Consider the following 18,767-nt stretch of genomic DNA (forward strand, 5'->3'; position numbering starts at 1 on the left):
ATAAGTAAAGTTGTATTTTTGTTTTCTCAAGACTCTGTCTCTTATACAACACCAGGCATTATGACATGGACATCTTACAAAACTGAACCCAAGCCAGGACCACTCTGGAAAGCCATATTATTGAACTATATCAGAACTATCAGAAGTATCCATCAAGAAAGCCAAACGGAGGCAAACTGAGTAAAGATGCAGGTGGAAAATCAGCTGAAAGGCCTGGTGTGGAAGTTATTGCTGGTGAACATTTTATCATGTGGGCTGGAGTTGTGTTTGGCTACAGGAAGTGTCTACATCCCACCTCTGTTGCTGCAGGCCGGTATGGAGGAACGCTACATGACCATGGTGCTCGGTGAGTAGATGAACCATATACATTGTGTGACCATGGTTGGAAAGGTTTGATTTTAATGGGCAAGACTCAAGAAAAGCTCAGGATGATATTGTGGGTGAATTAAATAATTTCTACTGCAATGATGACGATGTACCACATGGTCAGAACTGATACTTGGACCCATTCAGATCCATTTTGGTATTAGACATATTCACACAGATCTGAGAACCATGGAAGTACAATGAGACCATACCTGACCCAATTAGAAAGGGTATGGTGTTTCCTATGTCAGGACTGTGGACCTGTGAAGACCTCTAAGCCCTACTATCATACTGTTTTGTACTAATGTAAGATCATTATCTCTTTTTAGTATAACAGTAAAGCTGTTTACTGTAGAATTATATGATAGGCTACTTGGACAAGCGACACAAAGTTAAGATTTATGCTTTATTGTTTGTATTTTCAAACAATATGTTGCACTTCTACATTAGAGATTGATTTAAGGATGAGAGGCCATCTCCAAATTCCCAGGCAGTGGATATGTCAGTCCTGAGTTTAATTTCCTGACATAACCTGTCACCCCTGTGACGTAGTTGGCTAAATGTATGCTAACTCTTCAATCAATCAATCAATCTTTATCTGTTTAGCGCCAAATCACAACAAAGTCATCTCAAGGCACTAACTCTTTGCTAAGTTACCACTGTAACCAGAAAACAAGCTAGCCAGACATGCTGGCATTAACAGCTTATATTAGAGCAGAAAAAACATCCATTAATACATTATCCATTCTACCTTTTCTCTTGTATTTTTGATTTTGGAAAGGCTATTAAAAAAACAGCCTTTCATATGATTGTATTCTCCAGGATTAGGAAAAATGTAAAGCTAAACAGGCCTGCTGTGCGTTGTTGTGGTTGCTAAGCTATTTGATTTGAGTAAAAGGCTTTGAATGGTCAATTGGTTTTCCTCAGCATTTGACAGTCTGGTTGGTTTATACCTTATTGCATGCCAAACGCAGAGAAAACTGATTTTTCGTTAACCCGACTCTAATAGTGTTAATGATAATAATAATAATAATGTTAATTTTGTTTGTATAGCATACAAGAATTGCGGCTCAAAGTGCTTTAAAACAAAATTTCATGCAGCAAGCACATCACGTGAAAAGGACATGAAAAGAATAAAAAAAAACGTTTAAAAAAAAAAAATTGTAATATTACATGGAAAATAACTTGATAACATAAAAATATATAAGATAAAATAAAATGTGAGTGCAATACATAGACTGTGTTCTTCAGTGGTGGTAATTTGAGACTTAGTAAGTCAAAACTCAAAGTATTTTGCCCTGTGTACACAATCCATAAATCAGCGTCTTAGTCTCTGAAGACATAAACAAACAGAACCTCCCTTTTCCCAACGGACACAGACTCACCACTGGTCTTGATTAACCAAAATAAGCCTCTTTCAGTTTACCCAAGAATGTCTTCCCACATGTTTAACCTTACTGTGTCTTTTCTGTGTTGGGGGCAACCTGGAGCTGCCCAAGGAAAACAAACAAACAACCTACCAACCACTGACCTCAACACCCATGTTAACAAAATTGTAGAAAATACTACAATCACTATTAGAATAGGTCTCACTGCTTTGTTGTTTTTTTCTATCCTTATCAGCCCTGATTCTTACTTGTCAGTGATATTTTCAGAACCAATCAAATCAATCACCAATCAAATTAAATGGCTTTCTCTTTCTGCCAGCGGTAGGTCCTGTTCTGGCTTTGATCTTTGTACCCATGATTGGCTCGACTAGCGATTCATGGCGAGGCAGTTTTGGTCGACGTCGGCCTTTTATCTGGATCCTGAGCCTGGGAGTTTTGTTGGGTCTGCAAGTCATGCCTCATGCCTGGCGCCTGGCTGTGCTGATGTCACCACAGCGCTCTCATTGGCTGGAAGCTGTCCTGCAGGCTGCGGCGGTGTGTCTGATGGAGTTCTGTGGACAGGTGAGTTAGCTGCCACAACTGCCCACTTTCACACCTTAAATTAGATGCAAAGTCAATCCGCCAATCAATCAATATATTACTGAGTTACTGTTTGGATCAAGACTTGCATGCATCCACAAACCAGGTGTGTAATGGATCCTGTAATGTCAAAATTTAATCTGTGACTGTGGTGTTGGTAACCCAATTTATACATCAATACACTTTGAATACAACAAAAATAAATGGTTAATAATTAGGCTTACTTTAAGGAAGTATAATATTTGAGAAGTTGTTTCTCTGCAGCATGTGACAAGAACCACATGAACGTGCTAAACTGTGTGTAACAGATGTACTAAGACCAAGAGATAGGATTTCAACTCACCATTTTTTAAAGAATATCCAGTGAACTTTTTAAGACACATTCACCATATGTTGAAACTAGCATTGTATTTAACACAATGAAGCAATACACAGTAGTGTTACACCCTTAATAAATATAGGCAGTACCTATACTCCATTCATTCAGCTGAAATCTATATTCAGTGGGGATTACCAAGTGTACTCAGAAAGAAAAGAAGTAATGTTTTAGAAAATCAGCAGGTCAATGAGGCATAAACCAGTTTAGTAGTTCGTATAAATCAGTGATTATTATTATTATTATTATTTTATGTTGACCTTATCCTCCAGTGGTAGGGAAAACAATAAAATCGTTCATTTACAGTTCAGACTCAGCCCTGTTTCAACAGGAACTACAGCATATCATATTATGAAAGTATTAAAGAAGAAGATATCATTTTATTCTATCTTTGAATCTGTTACGTGTAGAATCTGAAAAATGTAAACCTTGGGCCCCCAGTGTGAATGACAAAACAGACACTGGAAAACTGAGATCTGCCAACAGCAACCATTTTCATGTAGTTTCTTGACATACAAAAACTTGTGCCATCAGAATAATTTAAAAAGATGATTGTATTATACTGGGCTGGTTTCCAGTAATCAGGCAAGAGAGATGAACTCAACACACATCTTTACTTGGAGACTTCAGGAAACAAAGACTACATACACAGAGAGACATTAGAAAGCTTTTTCTTTTCATGATCTGTCATTTCCCCAGTTAATAAAATTAAAGTCAGGGAGAGTTTATATATTTTACATCATTTATCATCATTTCCATTCAGTTACATGTGAGGCTGAAAGTTCTGTGTGTCGGGTTTGATATTACATCATTTCCATTTTCCCTAAAACATGTATTCAAATAGGTAATTTCAAGTGTTTGAAATATATGAATTTGAATTCACAGATATCAATAAATACAGATGCAAATCATGAACAAATAATACAAAAGCTTTAAGCCAGTAGAAAAATGGTTTCTGTGTCTCTGAGCAGGACACAGTATTAACACAGAATGTGGGTTTTTACTCATGTGGAGGTGTTTGTCAAACAGGTAACAGGCTAAAGAGAGAAAACAGCTGCTGCTCTGGCACTGATAACTGTGAGCTTTAATTGGTGTCAGCACAGTGCATATGCGTGCAGACACAAATTCCATCAATTCTCTATAGCTGTTAAAGCCAACTGACAGCTGATCCAGCTGTGATCAGCTGCGGCTGTCACCAGAAACAGACATTGCTTCACGTGATGCTTCAGAGAATGCCACTAAAAACATATTTTCTTGTTCCCCTCTCCTTGAGTGGTTTCCTTGTGTCATTTCATGCATCTAGGGATGGACAAAGACACAAGGAAAAGATGCAAATGAAGGAAAGGTGTATGCAAGATACTTGAGATGTAACCAGACCGCTTGTTGGCCAACCATAAAGTAACATAGCATTTGCCTATTTAAACAATGAGGTGGCAACCGTTTCTCACCATGGCAACATGTGGTCGACACTGTTCTGTCTCTCTTGAATAAGGTAAGAGAATCCATCCTGAATCCATTCCTCCACCTCTCCTCTGAAATGTTGAATGAGGACAGCCTCTCCTACCAAAAAAAGAATGAACAGGTGAAAACCCATGGTCATGATGGTGCTTCTGTTCGGCTTGTTTTTCTTCAACCCATCTGGCAAGCGTAGGCTTAAGCAAACTGAAATGAATTCAGATCGTGTGTTTCAGGAATAACTCTGCTGGTGTCTGACCAGTCACAGTGTGGGGTGTGCTGCGGTAGAATGAGAAGGGACTTTGCCAGTCGGTGGCTGAGAGGCAGGGAAGCCTTACCATCTGCTTCCAGCACATCTTTCATTAGAGCTTGTGTTAAGATTTGTATTGACCTCTCTGCCACCCCATTTAGGGAGTTTTTTCTTGCCACTGCCGCCAAGTGCTTGCTCATGTGGGAATGTTGGGTCTATTTAAAATTAAACCTTGAGATGACTCAAGGTTTAAAAGTGCCTTGAGATGACTTTTGTTATGATTTGGCACTATACAAATAAAGATTGATTGATTGATGATTGATTTAATGCAGGGTGGTATGCCTGTGCGACAATGTATTTGAATCAATTTCTCTCCAGTAACTGACCAAACACCTTAGACACCTGTTGTGGGCTATTATCTGGTACCAGCTCTCCTGGTTGTCCATATAAAGAAAACAGGCCCTGTAGCACTTCAATGGTGTTGTGATAGGTGGTGGAGGACAAGTGGACAACCACTTTGAATGGCTATCTATGACAATTATAAAGAACTGCTTATCCTTTTCAGCAAAATCAATGTCAATAGTTTGCTGCACTCTTTCTGGCCGTCTGGTGTAGTGGTACCACCACTGGCATTTTCTGTGCAGCTTGGCAGACAGGGCAACCTTGCACAAGTTCTTGAATTTCACCATCACAGCCTGGAGACCAGGGGTAGCTGTGGGCGAGGGCCTTCATGCAACAGATAATTGGATGCCCATGATGAAAGTCTTCCAGTAATCTCTGTCGATAAACTAGTGGTATAATGACTCACTTGCCACAGAGAATGCAGCCTTTTTCTGCTCCTGTCTGTGTATGAAGTAAAGCCTCAGTGCTTCGTCTTGCACGTTCCATTTGCGGTGTAGCTTCACACCTTGCTGGGTACAGGATCTTTCAAGTAGCTCTCATAATGTCTTTGGCATTCACTGGTAGTTCCTGTGCAAAGTAGAAGATATTTCCCTTCTTTTGTTGTGTCCTTGATGCAACAGCTATCCTCACCATTTTCCATGGCATGAGAAATTACTCCCCCCCCCCCCCCCCCCCCCCCCCCATAACGTGATGCGTCACATGTAACCTTCAGTGGCAGGCATGTTTTTCTTCTGCAATACTCAACTCAACTCAACTTTATTTATATAGCACTTTAAAACAACCATAGCTGAAACAAGGTGCTGTACAAAAATAAATACACAATAGTTGCTTATCATATTGAAATGCTGTAGCACATTCAGTAGTCTAAACCCACTTTCTCAGCAGGTTATGCAGAGACTGGAAAATGGTGGATGGGGTTTTTTTTTTTTAAATTGCTGTCATAGTTGAGTAGGCCTAAGAAGGGCTTCAGTTCTGTGATGTGATGTTTCCAGTCCCGCTGAAACATTTTTAATCAGTTCTGGCCAGACATAGCAGGACTGCTTTCCTTAACAATGACTTGTGGTGGAATGACTTGCTGTGTCTCATATTGAGTGGTATCATTATGTACCCTTGAACAACGATACTTTGGCCCGAGTATGATTTCAGCTTTAACCTGTAAGTAGTATATACTGCATACACTCCAAAAAAACTCCTTTTCCTCCGTTTCCAGATACTGAGTTGAGAAGTGACTTTTCCCTTTCTGCAAGCACAGTTTTCTCTGAAAGAACTTGATATAATGACGTGACTGTGCTGTTATGTCCCCTAAGTGTCTCCTTGTTGGGTCTCATACTGTCAGCTGCCAGAGTTTTCAGACATAGAATACACATTGGTCTCTCCTCATCTCTTAGCACATTCAATATGAACCCAAGAGCAAGATAGGCTTCATCATATTTCCTTGACTTGGTTTTTGGTTGATTGCTGTCGCCCCCCCTTATCATGCCTCTGGGCCCCCAAGGGAGGGAACGCTACATACTTGGAGAAACGCTGGACTAGACTTAGATAGATAGATAGATAGATAGATAGATAGATAGATAGATAGATAGATAGATAGATAGATAGATAGATAGATAGATAGATAGATAGATAGATAGTTAGATAGATAGATAGATAGATAGATAGATAGATAGATAGATAGATAGATAGATAGATAGATAGATAGATAGATAGATAGATAGATAGATAGGCACTTTATTGTCATTACACATGAAATACAAGGAAACTTCATTATACAGACTGTTATTTTCTGGCCAAGTATTACATCACAACTGTATTTGCAAAGCCATAAAATGGAGAGAAAAAAAGACTACTCTCTTACAATGATATTGTCTCACCACCTAAATACCTCATAGTATTTCATAAACATAGTGACCTATAAAGCCCCTGAACATGTTGTTTATCCTGATGGTTTTTCATGATAACATTTAATATTGAAGTTATGACAAAGCATCTTATTGAATTTGTTTAAAGCAAGTATATGTAAACTAATCTGGTGTAACATTAGTCACAAGTTGAATGATGCTATATTTTTGTAACACTGGTCATCATAAGCTTCTGGTCATACCAGACCAAGTGAGGCTACAGCATCAAAACCCAAGAGTTTTGAATTGTTTATGAATCCAACTTGTTGTTTTTAAAAGGAAGACTGTGTTATTTCTTCTTTCAAAAGTTACAAAGTATTGCATTAAACTGCTCAAAAACTCAGCTAGTCTTCTTCATAAATACTATGTCAGTATTTGGTCTGGCAACATAAGCAGACAACCCCACAACTGTCATCACATTTTAATTAAAATCCTGGTTGAGCATCAATTTGCATACCATCTCCAACAGAGCCTCAACGACTTCATGCCAATTACAGCCAAATACACAAATCTCTGGTGAAATAACCCAAACTCGTCTAAATTTGGCTGATTATTTTTTTGTTCATGTCGGACGCCATAGCTCATAGTGTTATGCCGAATGTTAAAATATGCTCTCAAGGGCCTTTCAGATAACATATTTATGTTGATAACTCTGTAGCTGTGATTTGGTGTCTTGTGTTTGGCTCTTTAGGCCTGCCTCACCCTGCTGCTGGCCCTGCTTTCAGACCTGTTCCCCGGGGAGGAGGAAAACCGCAGAGCATTTTCAGTTAATTCCCTGATGACCAGCCTGGGAGGTTGCCTGGGGTAAGACGCTTATTAAACCTTTCTCTCCTAACTGGTTCTGTCTTTGGCTTGCTCTTTATTGCGTAAAGGAACACTTGCTTATTAGCAGACATCACTGACTGTCAGGAACCTGTTCTGGCTGAAATGTAAAGCATGCAAACCAGTCATCACTCACCATAAATATTATGCAACAGAAGAAGAAGAACAGTGTGGATGTGTGGATGAGCCACAGAGGGAGCATATTTAATATGTATACACAGAGGGAGACGTGAGAAACTGAAACTATGGCTGCAACTAACAATTTGTTTTATTATCAATCTGCAAATTGTTTGTCTGTAAGTTTCCCAAAGTGCCTAAATGATAAATTGTTTATTAAAGAGCATAATTGTGTGCATTACTGTCTGCCAAAGTCTTTTTTATACTACCACTGGAGGGCACCACAGTTAAAAACCTTCAAATTTTACACATTGTGTCTTTAAGAAAAAAGATTGAGGCTAAAGAATAGCACAGACACAATCTCTGTTGGCGATTTAAATAGTATTTTGACATAAATGAAAAACAAAATACTGAATAGTATCTCTAAGTGATATAAAAGTCTGACGTAGGGCCTACATGCAAACACAGATGCAAGAAAGAAAATGGAAAGAGATTAGTTTATTTGACAAGGATTGCTCATTATTCTGCTTGAAAATTCATAAATGCTGATATAAGGCATAAACTCAACATAAAACTGTACACAGAACATATTATACACCAGAAAAGCTGCACAGAATGAACTATTTAAGGACAGGCTCACAATTCTTCTCAAAACAAAAGTCAGGTGTCCATATGAACAGTGAAAGAGGTTTTCCTCGCTGTAATCATTCCTCCTGTTCATACTGACCATTAAAAGATCTCCACAGTGTGTCCACACAGTCATTTAAAAGTAGATGTGAAGCTTATATGAGGCTTCAGCAGTCTGAGTTAGTCATATCAAGTGGATATCTTCCACAATTACAGTATTTTAATATCAAAGGGCAGATTTTTGAATATGTCGTGATCCTGAACTGTGTTTCAACCTTTTTGGAACACTATGATTAGCATAATTTGATCTTGTCTCCACCTTTTTACTCCATTATCACCTTGCCCTATGTCTACATGACACAAGCAAATCAGACTCTTGGAACAAGTTCCAAAATATATATATTGATCTCACGTGTTTAGCTGCAAGAAAATGTGTTAATTAATCAATGGAAGCGTGTTATTTGAAAATCTGAATGTTTGTTAATTATATATATATATATATATATATATATATATATATATAATATCTGGATTTTTATTTTCTCTGAGCAGACATGCATGTCACTGTCTTCTACTCTACACTCAGGTTCCTGCTTCCTGCAGTAGACTGGAGCCAAGCACCCTTAGCAACATACCTTGGAGGTCAGAAGGCTTTCATCTACACCCTACTCACCGTATTCTTCCTCATCTGCCTCTTCACCACAGCCTTTATCCCGGAGGAGAGAGGATCCAGAGGAGGGGAGAGAATGACTCTCAGCTGTAGGAGTCTGAGAAGCTGGAGCAACAGATGCTGCCCTGTCTTCTTCCTCCCAAGGCCGCAGTGTTTCCATGTTGCGCTGGGCCGCTGCGTATCAGCCTGTATGTCAGTGTTACCTCGTATGTATGCTGCATGTGTGCATGTGCCAGCGGTCATATGGAGACTGTTCGCTGCAGAGATGTGCAGCTGGATGTCGCTGATGAGTTTCATGCTCTTCTTTGTTGACTTCATGGGGGAGGGATTATACCAGGGGGTGCCGAGCGCAGATCCAGGGACGCAGGAGAGGAAACAGTACGATGAAGGTAGGGTAAGTGGTTCTTTGTCTCTGCACACTCAGGTTTAACTTAGCCAGAGAGATTATTTCACCTCATGCACGCCTTATTTCTGCATCTAGGTGTACGTGTGGCCAGTCTGGGACTCTTCCTGCAGTGTGTGGTGTCGGTGCTGTGCTCAATGCTAATGGACTGCTGGGTTGCTCTGCTGGGAGCCAGGGTGGTGTACATCAGCAGCATGGCTCTGCTGGTGTTCACCACCATCACCATGAGTGTCTCAGACAGTGTGATCACCATCACTGTCATGGTAGCCATAACAGGATACACAATCAGCGTCTTGCATGTCCTACCATACACGCTGCTGTGTTTCTATCACTCTGACAAACAGGTTAGTTAGTCTCTTAACCACGCACAGTCACACTTTTTCCTCATTGTGTAACACTGAATATATAAATACATTATTAATTCAAGATATTTTTGGATAAAATGTTTGTTGAATTTGCCACCAGTACAGAAATTATAAAATAGTATCAGACTCATCCTTTCACCATATTTTCAGCTAATATAGAAAATCCAAATAATCTTAAAGCCACAATGTATAGACTTTGGATGTGAATCATCTTTCAAGTTATACACAGACAGATGAGGGTAGGGCACAGGAAATGAAGGTAGAGACAGGGGAACCTGGGCAGATTTGCAGTGAGGGTCCATGCAAGCCCCCAGGAAGAGCGCCAGGCTATGAAGTCAATTTGACATAATGGCACTGTGTAATTACAACATTACGTGATGCTATTGGGCTCAAAAATACTTTTCCCCATAGACTTAAATAGTGAAAGAGATGCCTGTAAATCAGTGGACAATTTTTTTGCATTACAAACTCATCATAACGACTTGTTTTACTATCAGAATTTGATCCATTCAGTCCGATCACATTTCGAAACTCCAGAAGAGCTGCATAATTCAATTGTTTTATCCTCATTCAAGTTAACCTGAGGGCTAAACCAAGAGTAGCCAGCTGAAGTCGCAAGTAAGCTTGCTCTATAGGTCCAACAATGTGAGAGGTATGAGGAAGAGGAAGAATTTTTCACCTATCATGTAGGTACATGCACCTTAACCACTGTAGCTAGGGATGCAGCAATTGTGAAATTCTGGGCCAACACCCATTTTTAGAATAAGAATTTGGCCGATAGCCGACATATACCGATTTTTAAAAATGTTTTGTTGTTATTTATTCCACAGTGAAACAAAGCTATTGTTGTAAACAATAATAATAATAAATGAATTGTTTTTTGAAAGTAATTTAGCCCACCATTACACTGTCTTTGAAGAGAGCCAAGCTAGCTGTTTCCCCTGTTTCCAGTCTTTATGCTAAAATGTTAAACAGTTCTTTAAGGGCAGCATATTCTCCACTACATTGCTAATTATACAATCTTTATCTAATAACTAATGATAGTAAATGATCTTCATTTTAGTGCTTGTCTTCCTGTGCTCAGCTTTCATCCTCTTCTCTTAAAGGCTTTTTTCACGTCGTCCAAGCCCAGACTCCCTCAGTTCAGTGACCCTGATGACCCACCGCTCGCCAAGCCCCCCCTCTCCAATGGTCAAGCCGCTCCTTACGCTAACCACAGCACAGGAGGGCTGACTTTACCCGGAGCAGACCCCTGTGTTGGGCCACTGTTTGCGGGTGGAAGCGACAGAGGCGAAGCTGACTGCACACCAGTCTCCAAAAGAGGGTTGTGTTTTGACATGGCGATACTGGAGAGTGCTTACTTGCTTTCACAGGTAAGGGAACATGAATCTGTTTTTCAATTGACAGATGCAGTACAGTATGAAAAGACACGTGAGGGTGATTACAGTATATGTAATCAGAGCAAATACAATCCATACAAATGTACCAGTCAGCTACGGCACAAGATCTTTAACAATATACAAATTCTGTTGGATTTGCATTTATGGTTTTATTTCCTGTAGAGTATAGAACTTACTCACAGTTCAGGAAACATCTAACGTCACTCCCACAGTCCCTTGGAACTTCCTAAATAACCTTTTCCAGTTAACTTTTCAAAATTGAATAAATATCTGCACCAGTTATCTGCTGAAAAACTGAAAAAAACCCCCATCTTAACTTTTTGTATCTTGCACTCTGATGCCAAAACAGCTACCGGCTATTATTTGTGAACTTTGCTCTGTAACTGTGTGGCCTTTGCCTACAGAGGACACACAAAAAGATGTGTGATGTATGCCTGAATATTTATGTTCAGTATGTCAGAGAGTGTGTGAGTCACCTCTGCCCGTAAGCTCTTAAAGAAATCTGTCTAAACACACCATAAGAAGACATACAGACATAACCCTTAAGTGCTCTGGCGACTTCTACATCAGCTTTCATGTTGACTGAAAATTACATTTAAAAACAACTTCCAAACAGAAATCAGCCAACATTAACACAACGCTAAAGGGAAATTCAGGTGGATTATCAGGCCAGTAAAATGGGCCGATATTTTGATTGTCATTATGTCAGAAATGTCTTTTTTCCTCACTCAAGGAAACTCTATAATATGTTATAGTAAAAGAAATTAGCGATTAAAAACATAGGAATGACCCGGATGACCTTTTTTTAAAGGCATACTATACAGGATTTTCCTTAAAAAAAACAATGTATAGACTCAAACAAAGATAATCCCTCTCAATTATCACTATCTGCCTGTATTTTCATATTATTTTATTATTTTGTTGTGTTCTGGACACTTCTGGGCATCAACCAATGGGTAGTGGGTTTGGGGTTTGTAGTCCTCAGCCAATAACAGCATGAGGTTGTGAGGTCGGGACTTGTAGCATAGCAACCAGGTTACATCACTGTCACAGTTTATTTTCTGCTCTGTTCTGCTCTCTGTCTCTGTGTCATGATTGTATAAAGAGCAGCAGGTCTGTGTGTCTGTTTGACAGAGGATGGGCTGAGCTACACACACACACAGAGCAGAGAGGCCACAGCATCAATCAATCATCCCTCTCTTCATTCACCTTCTAGCTCACTCAGTCACTGCTGCTCTCTCTCTTACAAGCGCCAACTGACAAATCCTGCATAGTATACCTTTAAAATGTCATCCTTGATCTCTCTCTTTCTCTCTCTGCTTATCTGCAGGTGATGCCGGCAATGTGCCTCGGCGTGATAGTGCAGCTGGCGAACAGCGTGAGGGCTTACATGGCATCCGCCTGCTGCTTTAGCCTGCTGGCTTTGCTCTGCTCCACCAGGGTCGTTTACAGCCACACTGACCTCCAACGCTGAACATCAGCAGATGATATACAGCCACTCATGACCTCTAATGCTGAAGTGGTTGCAGTGATGAAGAACTGCAGCTTGAGTGATGGAGTTACTGCATTCCTTGAGTGTTTTAAGAGGTCCAGAGACCTGTTTGGGCACTGTGATATTCATAATCAATCATTTTTTTACTGTCAACATTAAGGCCACAAGTGTCAAATGTAGCATCTATCTATGTTCCTCAAGGCCAGTAGTGGCATGTGGATGAATGCTGAGATTTAATCAGTCAGTGCACTTTATTTTGGGTATAAACACACATCTACACTCATGTACAGTATAAAACTACATTTTTTTTAATATTCTTGAATAGTGCATGATAGGGAGTGGTACCATGCTGTGAACTGTTGCTAAGAAACCGCACCGGAGTCTCGACATTCCTTGTGTGGTGCAGTGTGCTGCAGTCGTCTCACCCTGTACACCCTGTTTGGCTTCTATGGAGGATCGGTTACCAGCCAGCGTGTAATAACTGAATGAAGCTAATGTCTCAATATCCCAAATCCAAAATCCTTCCCAGTCAGGTGTCCCAATTGTTTTGGAGCCATGATGGTTATACTGTTATTTACGACCTCGACTCAGATCGTTTTAAAATGATCTGTTCACACCCTGCAATACTATTCCTCCACCTCTAGCACCAGATACAGTATGTCAATATTGAATTGTACAGTGTGTCTGTCAGATTTTCTTATGTAGTCTATGAGTCAACAGGCACTTACAATAAAACCAAAGACACTCAAATATTTGACTGCTGTAAGTCTTGGTCATAAAAGTTTGTTGTAAATGTTCCAGTCGTACGATCATGTGACATGTTATGTATGTCACACATGAATAAAATGTGTGGCATGAGTAAAATGTGTGGCATGAATTGGTTTCTTTGGAAGGCACTGCTGTTGTTAAACTGAGCAAGAACTCTAACTTTCTAACTTTAAAGATTTTTTTACTTCTGAAACATGCTTACTGTCTTTTTTGCAGATAATTCAGCAATGAGATTGATATTATGTAAATGTTGTGTGTGTGTGTGTGTGTGTGTGTGTGTGTGTGTGTGTGTGTGTGTGTGTGTGTGTGTGTGTGTGTGTGTGTGTGTGTGTGTGTGTGTGTGTGTGTGTGTGTGTGTGTGTTAGTATGAAGCTAGAGCCAGGATGATATTAACTTGGTTTATCATACTGAAACAGGGAATCAACTAGCCTAACTCACTGCAAAGTTCAGTGTTTATGTTGTTTAATCCCTGTTGATCTCTTCATATCAGTTTAAGTTAGAAAGAAAATAAGCATATTTTCCCAATTTTTGAAGTATTCCTTTAGCAATATTGAATCTCAATTTTAGCTCAAAAAACATTTTCCATCATTTTTAAAGTTTTATTGGACCAACAGCCATTTAGAGCTTTCTTAATTAGTAGGTAATCCAGATAAAACATGCAGCCAACAAAATGTATTTCAACCCTTTTACATAACATTAGAGTTATATGAAGACAGTATGGCATCTGTTAATAGGCCTAATATGCTATATGTAGATATGTAATGTGTCACAAGTAATTACACTAGCATACATATGCTTTAGCTTTAATTATACATCTTCATAATCTGTTCTGTGAACATAAACTGCACTCTCCTGCCAAGAATTCTGCAGTGTATTTAGAGAAAAGATGATGACATTTTTTTATATTGTCAATCTTGTTTTTAGGTTTTATTTTAATGATAAGTTTGAGTTATTCAATATACAAACTCTATTGCACTGGATTCAGATACAAGCTTGGAGTTCTTTAAGATTAATTTTCACAGGTAAGGTACACACGTTTTACAACAGAACCGTATAATATAAAAGGTCATTTATTTGAGGATTATTATAACATGTATCTACTGTTTCCCTTTTATTTATTTTATTGACTTTTGCATCTGTTTATGGATGTAAAGATTCATTCTTTTGAGTCTGACTTTTTGTGGCCCTGCTGAACCACCAGAGGGCCTCTTTGCACAACAGACCAGCAGCACATCAACACCAAGTCAAGGCTGCTGAAGATGTTTTATAAAGTACATTTATTCCTTATGAAGTTCATTATAAGGCGCTTTACAGCAGTATCAGCATATGCAGAAGATAAAGCAACTATGAAACTGCAGGGATGGTTGAGTAAAGTTGGAGTCGAGGCAATCAGAGATGCTTTGTGGCATTTTAAACAGCATCACATTAATGACTCACATTTGGGCGGTTCCCAAACCTTCCTGATGTCTTCCCGTCGACCACACAAATTTAACCAACTTCATTTCAACTTATTACCACAGGTTTTACACATCTTTTTGGAAATTATGGTCAATAGGCCTCATTTAAACTAAACTATATCTATTTTTTTGCGTTAACACCTGTTCTCCTGGGTAGACATTGACCTGAGGGCTAAAAGAATGAGACATATGAAGATAGTTGGGCTGTTACATTTGATTTGTCTTTCAACCTCCAGTTTGAGCAGAAGGTATTGTACACTGGTAAAAACTCTACCCTTAGCTGTTCTTTAATACGTTTTGTTGGGAGCTTTGTGGATCAGTGATGAGTATGCAGGAGAACTTCGACTTCATATGAGCAAACTGGTGACTGGTTGTTGAGTAAGGTAAAGCCTTAAAGTTGAGTAAAGGGGACTTCATTGCATCAATAATCTAATAACCTTTAATTATTGGTTGAAGAGCCTTAGAGAAGTTTAATGCTTATAAGCACCATCTCACACTTGTCAAACAATAAGAGTTTTAGAGATGAAGAAAAAAATAATCACGTTTTTAAGACCTTTGGATCATTTATAATTCTCAATGTGTGACAGACAGATTTTGTAATGAATATTTCAAAGATGCTAAAAGTTTGAGCACCTGTTGTACTTTCAAACTGTTGAGGTTTAACTCTGATGGGGTTTTAAGGTGCCGTACACCGCATGTGCTCGTTTTCTGTATTATTTCATCTTGTTTCTGACAGCCACTCTGTGTTATTCCTAATGGTTGGTTTGGCTTCCTAATGGTTGGTTTGGCTCTGCTCATGAGATGTGTTGACAATAAGAAAAACCCAGAAAATCGCCCTTATCCTTTAATAATAATCCTTGTTTTAGAGGGAAAGCCTACCAGAAGCTCGAAGAGGATGATCACACTGGTTGTCGGTGTTCCAGACCACACTGTTCTTTGTACAAGCTTTAACCGTGACATCAGTCATGTCAACGTTTTTTCCTATTGTCATTGGCGAGCAGGGCTGAGTCTGCAGTGGCATTACAAGCTTCAAACTGACACTGATTGTTTAAAAAAGGCAGTTACATGGGATGTTTCTGATCTAAACTGTTCCATTGGGACAAATCATTTCCATGGACCAAAGAGTGAGACTTGTGGAGGAAGCTTGTTTGGCGAATTTATTTTTCAAAATGTATAAAGATGTTTCTACTTTTACACAAAATGAAAGATGACAGGTATATATTGCATCTAATATGTATGTATATCTAATAATGATTTACTGAATGATATCACTGAGTTACTCTTATTTTACTGATCCATACAAAAGTGCTCATCTTTCTTCTAAATAAAATGGTAGAAAGTGTTTGCTGTGGAAGATTTTGGGAGATCCAGTCTTGTTAGTCAAAATGACAAAGAACGAAACAGCTGTAGCTGTTACTGGACTAAATGTTAAGACTCAAGAATCATAGCTTAGTTTTATGAAATAGGTCAATTGTTTACACTGTACTGTGTGGCACATAAACAGGGCCAATACTGTCATTTTTTTGGCTCTCAGATTTGTGTGCTGCTGTATACTTGACACTTGCAAGTGAAACTGATTAGATAGATAGATAGATAGATAGATAGATAGATAGATAGATAGATAGATAGATAGATAGATAGATAGATAGATAGATAGATAGATAGATAGATAGATAGATAGATAGTTAGATAGATAGCTAGATAGATAGATAGATAGATAGATAGATAGATAGATAGATAGATAGATAGATAGATAGATAGATAGATAGATAGATAGATAGATAGATAGATAGATAGATATTCAATTGATCCCAATGGGCAATTCAGGTTTCCAGAAGCTCAATATAAGCATAAAAGTGATAAAGCAACAAACAACAAACAGACAATAAAAAGAAGAACTAAAGATTCTTGTAGTACAGCCTGCCACACATCACCCATACTTTCTTTTTGCATTCTTGAATCCTGAGTTTTGATATTTGAAACATTCTCTCCGCTCATATTGAACATCGTGAGTCAAGGTCAACGCGGTGTTCTTGAGGTGTTGCCTTTGAATGAACACAAGTATCTTCAAGGTCAGCACACAAAGAAACATCACCTAGTGTAAACTGAACAAAACCTGGGGACTCAAGCTAATAGAAAATGTTTGCTTTTGTAACATTTGCATCAGCAAACATGAGGCTCCAGGGTGCAAAATAATACTAAGATCCAAGTTGGGGGGAGAATTTGACCACTAGACAAATACAGGATGTTGTAACGAATGAAGCTCAGCAAATGTTCAGTCAGGAACACTTTCTTTTTGCATGCTCACGCCTATTGTTTTATTTCTCATCCCTCTCACAGCTCATAATTTCCTTGCTGTCATGTTTTGGGCAGTTGTTCACATTACCTGGTCACATCTAACCAACAGCACAGTGACACATCTTCATTGTCTATCCTATCATATTGCAGCTGTCTTTTTAAATATGTTTTCTCTGTTCCTGCTTTAGTGCTTTCTCAATGCGTTTTGACGCGACCCACCACCACCTCCCCATCACCACTCAGTCTTTGCAGATTCTTTAGTGCATCACTTCATCAGCCTGATCAATCAGCAGAAGTCATCAGTCACCACCACCAGGGTCTGGACTCTGTGGGTGGATCTATCTTGCTGCTGCTCAGGGCCGAAGTCCTTCGATTCAAAATCTCCCTTCAGGGTCCAAGCACCAAAGAGTTTGACAGTACTTTTTTTTTCTTTCTTTTAAAAAAAAACGTTTTTACTTTATTCTCTGGTCTCTCCTGATTGAACTCTACTAGTGGACACATTTGTTTCCGTCTTTCTTTTGTTTTGTTCATTCCTTTTCTTTTTCTTTTTGCAGCTAAGGGGTTTAGGGTATAGGAGATATAGTGTTTGTAGATATGTTTTGTTAATGTAAAGACCGGTATTCCGGAGAATAGAAGAATATACGCAATAATGTACTAATGACCAAAAGAACCCTGTAGCTGGGCATTACAACACATTTCAACACAACCTATCCACATTGAGAAACACTGGGATTGAACATGTGAAAACCCACAGAAGGGGAGGGGACATCAACAATATCCTTTTGAAAAGAGAGGCATTCTATTTTCTTTTTTTACCCTTAACACCTAAGGGCTTAAAATTAGATTTTGATCTCAAATCTTTTTTTAAAAGTAGTTTTTATGATCTTTTCTGGATTATTTTTGTGACTCAAAATGTGTATTCAACTTAGCTTTTGATGTGATTTATTTGATTCCAATTGTTCTCGGCCTTTTCATAGAGGCGCGCTTTGTCTTCCATATAGGAGTATCAGACAGTGTTGTCCAGCTCTGCTTCTGATAGGTCCAATTTGAGAGCAGCTTGACTCTTAATCATACAGATCACAATCACCTGAGTAATAAATGTACCTGTGTCTATATATTGCTTGTCTTGGGTTGTGATGATGATGATTTCACAATGCCTGACGAAGAACTGTGAGATCTAAACATTGCTTCTTCTTTTTTTTTTTTTTTACAGTTAAAGTTGCTGGGAGCTTTTAATACAGTGTGTGGATCCTCTTTCTATTTTTTTTGCCATGGTAATGTAAAGACCCTGGACAGAAATGTTTGATACATCTTGGCTGAGTTTATGGAGTGTGTATTCTTTGCATGACAATTGCTGTTGTAATGTGTGCACTGTACCCTCACCAAACTACATGAGGAAATAAAGAAACATAACAAGAGGGTCACAAAAAAGGAATAGTTGACATATCTTCTGTTAAAGCTAGGCTGAAAATTTCCTCTCCATCTTCCTCAGACTAATACAGGCAGACATGCTGCAGCAGCAGCAGTAGGAAGAGGGGCAGGAAAGTTCAATCCCTCTCAATATCAGTTAGCTGTTACATTAGTAGGTGTTCTCATTATTTTGTCCACCGTCAATAGGCCACATTGTATAGCGT

At 38.9% G+C, this 18,767-nt stretch overlaps 1 protein-coding gene across 1 annotated transcript; it reads left to right on the plus strand.

Moving 5' to 3' along the window:
* Positions 1 to 186: 186 nt before the first annotated feature.
* On the plus strand, positions 187 to 12,592 carry LOC133978233 (solute carrier family 45 member 3). The gene is made up of 7 exons (XM_062416637.1): positions 187 to 346; positions 2,074 to 2,315; positions 7,406 to 7,518; positions 8,867 to 9,339; positions 9,432 to 9,697; positions 10,825 to 11,091; positions 12,449 to 12,592. The coding sequence occupies exons 1-7, from the start codon at positions 187 to 189 to the stop codon at positions 12,590 to 12,592; spliced, it is 1,665 nt and encodes a 554-aa protein (XP_062272621.1).
* Positions 12,593 to 18,767: the final 6,175 nt, after the last annotated feature.

This window comes from Scomber scombrus, chromosome 3 (genome assembly GCF_963691925.1).
Source record: "Scomber scombrus chromosome 3, fScoSco1.1, whole genome shotgun sequence".
NCBI lineage: Eukaryota > Metazoa > Chordata > Actinopteri > Scombriformes > Scombridae > Scomber > Scomber scombrus.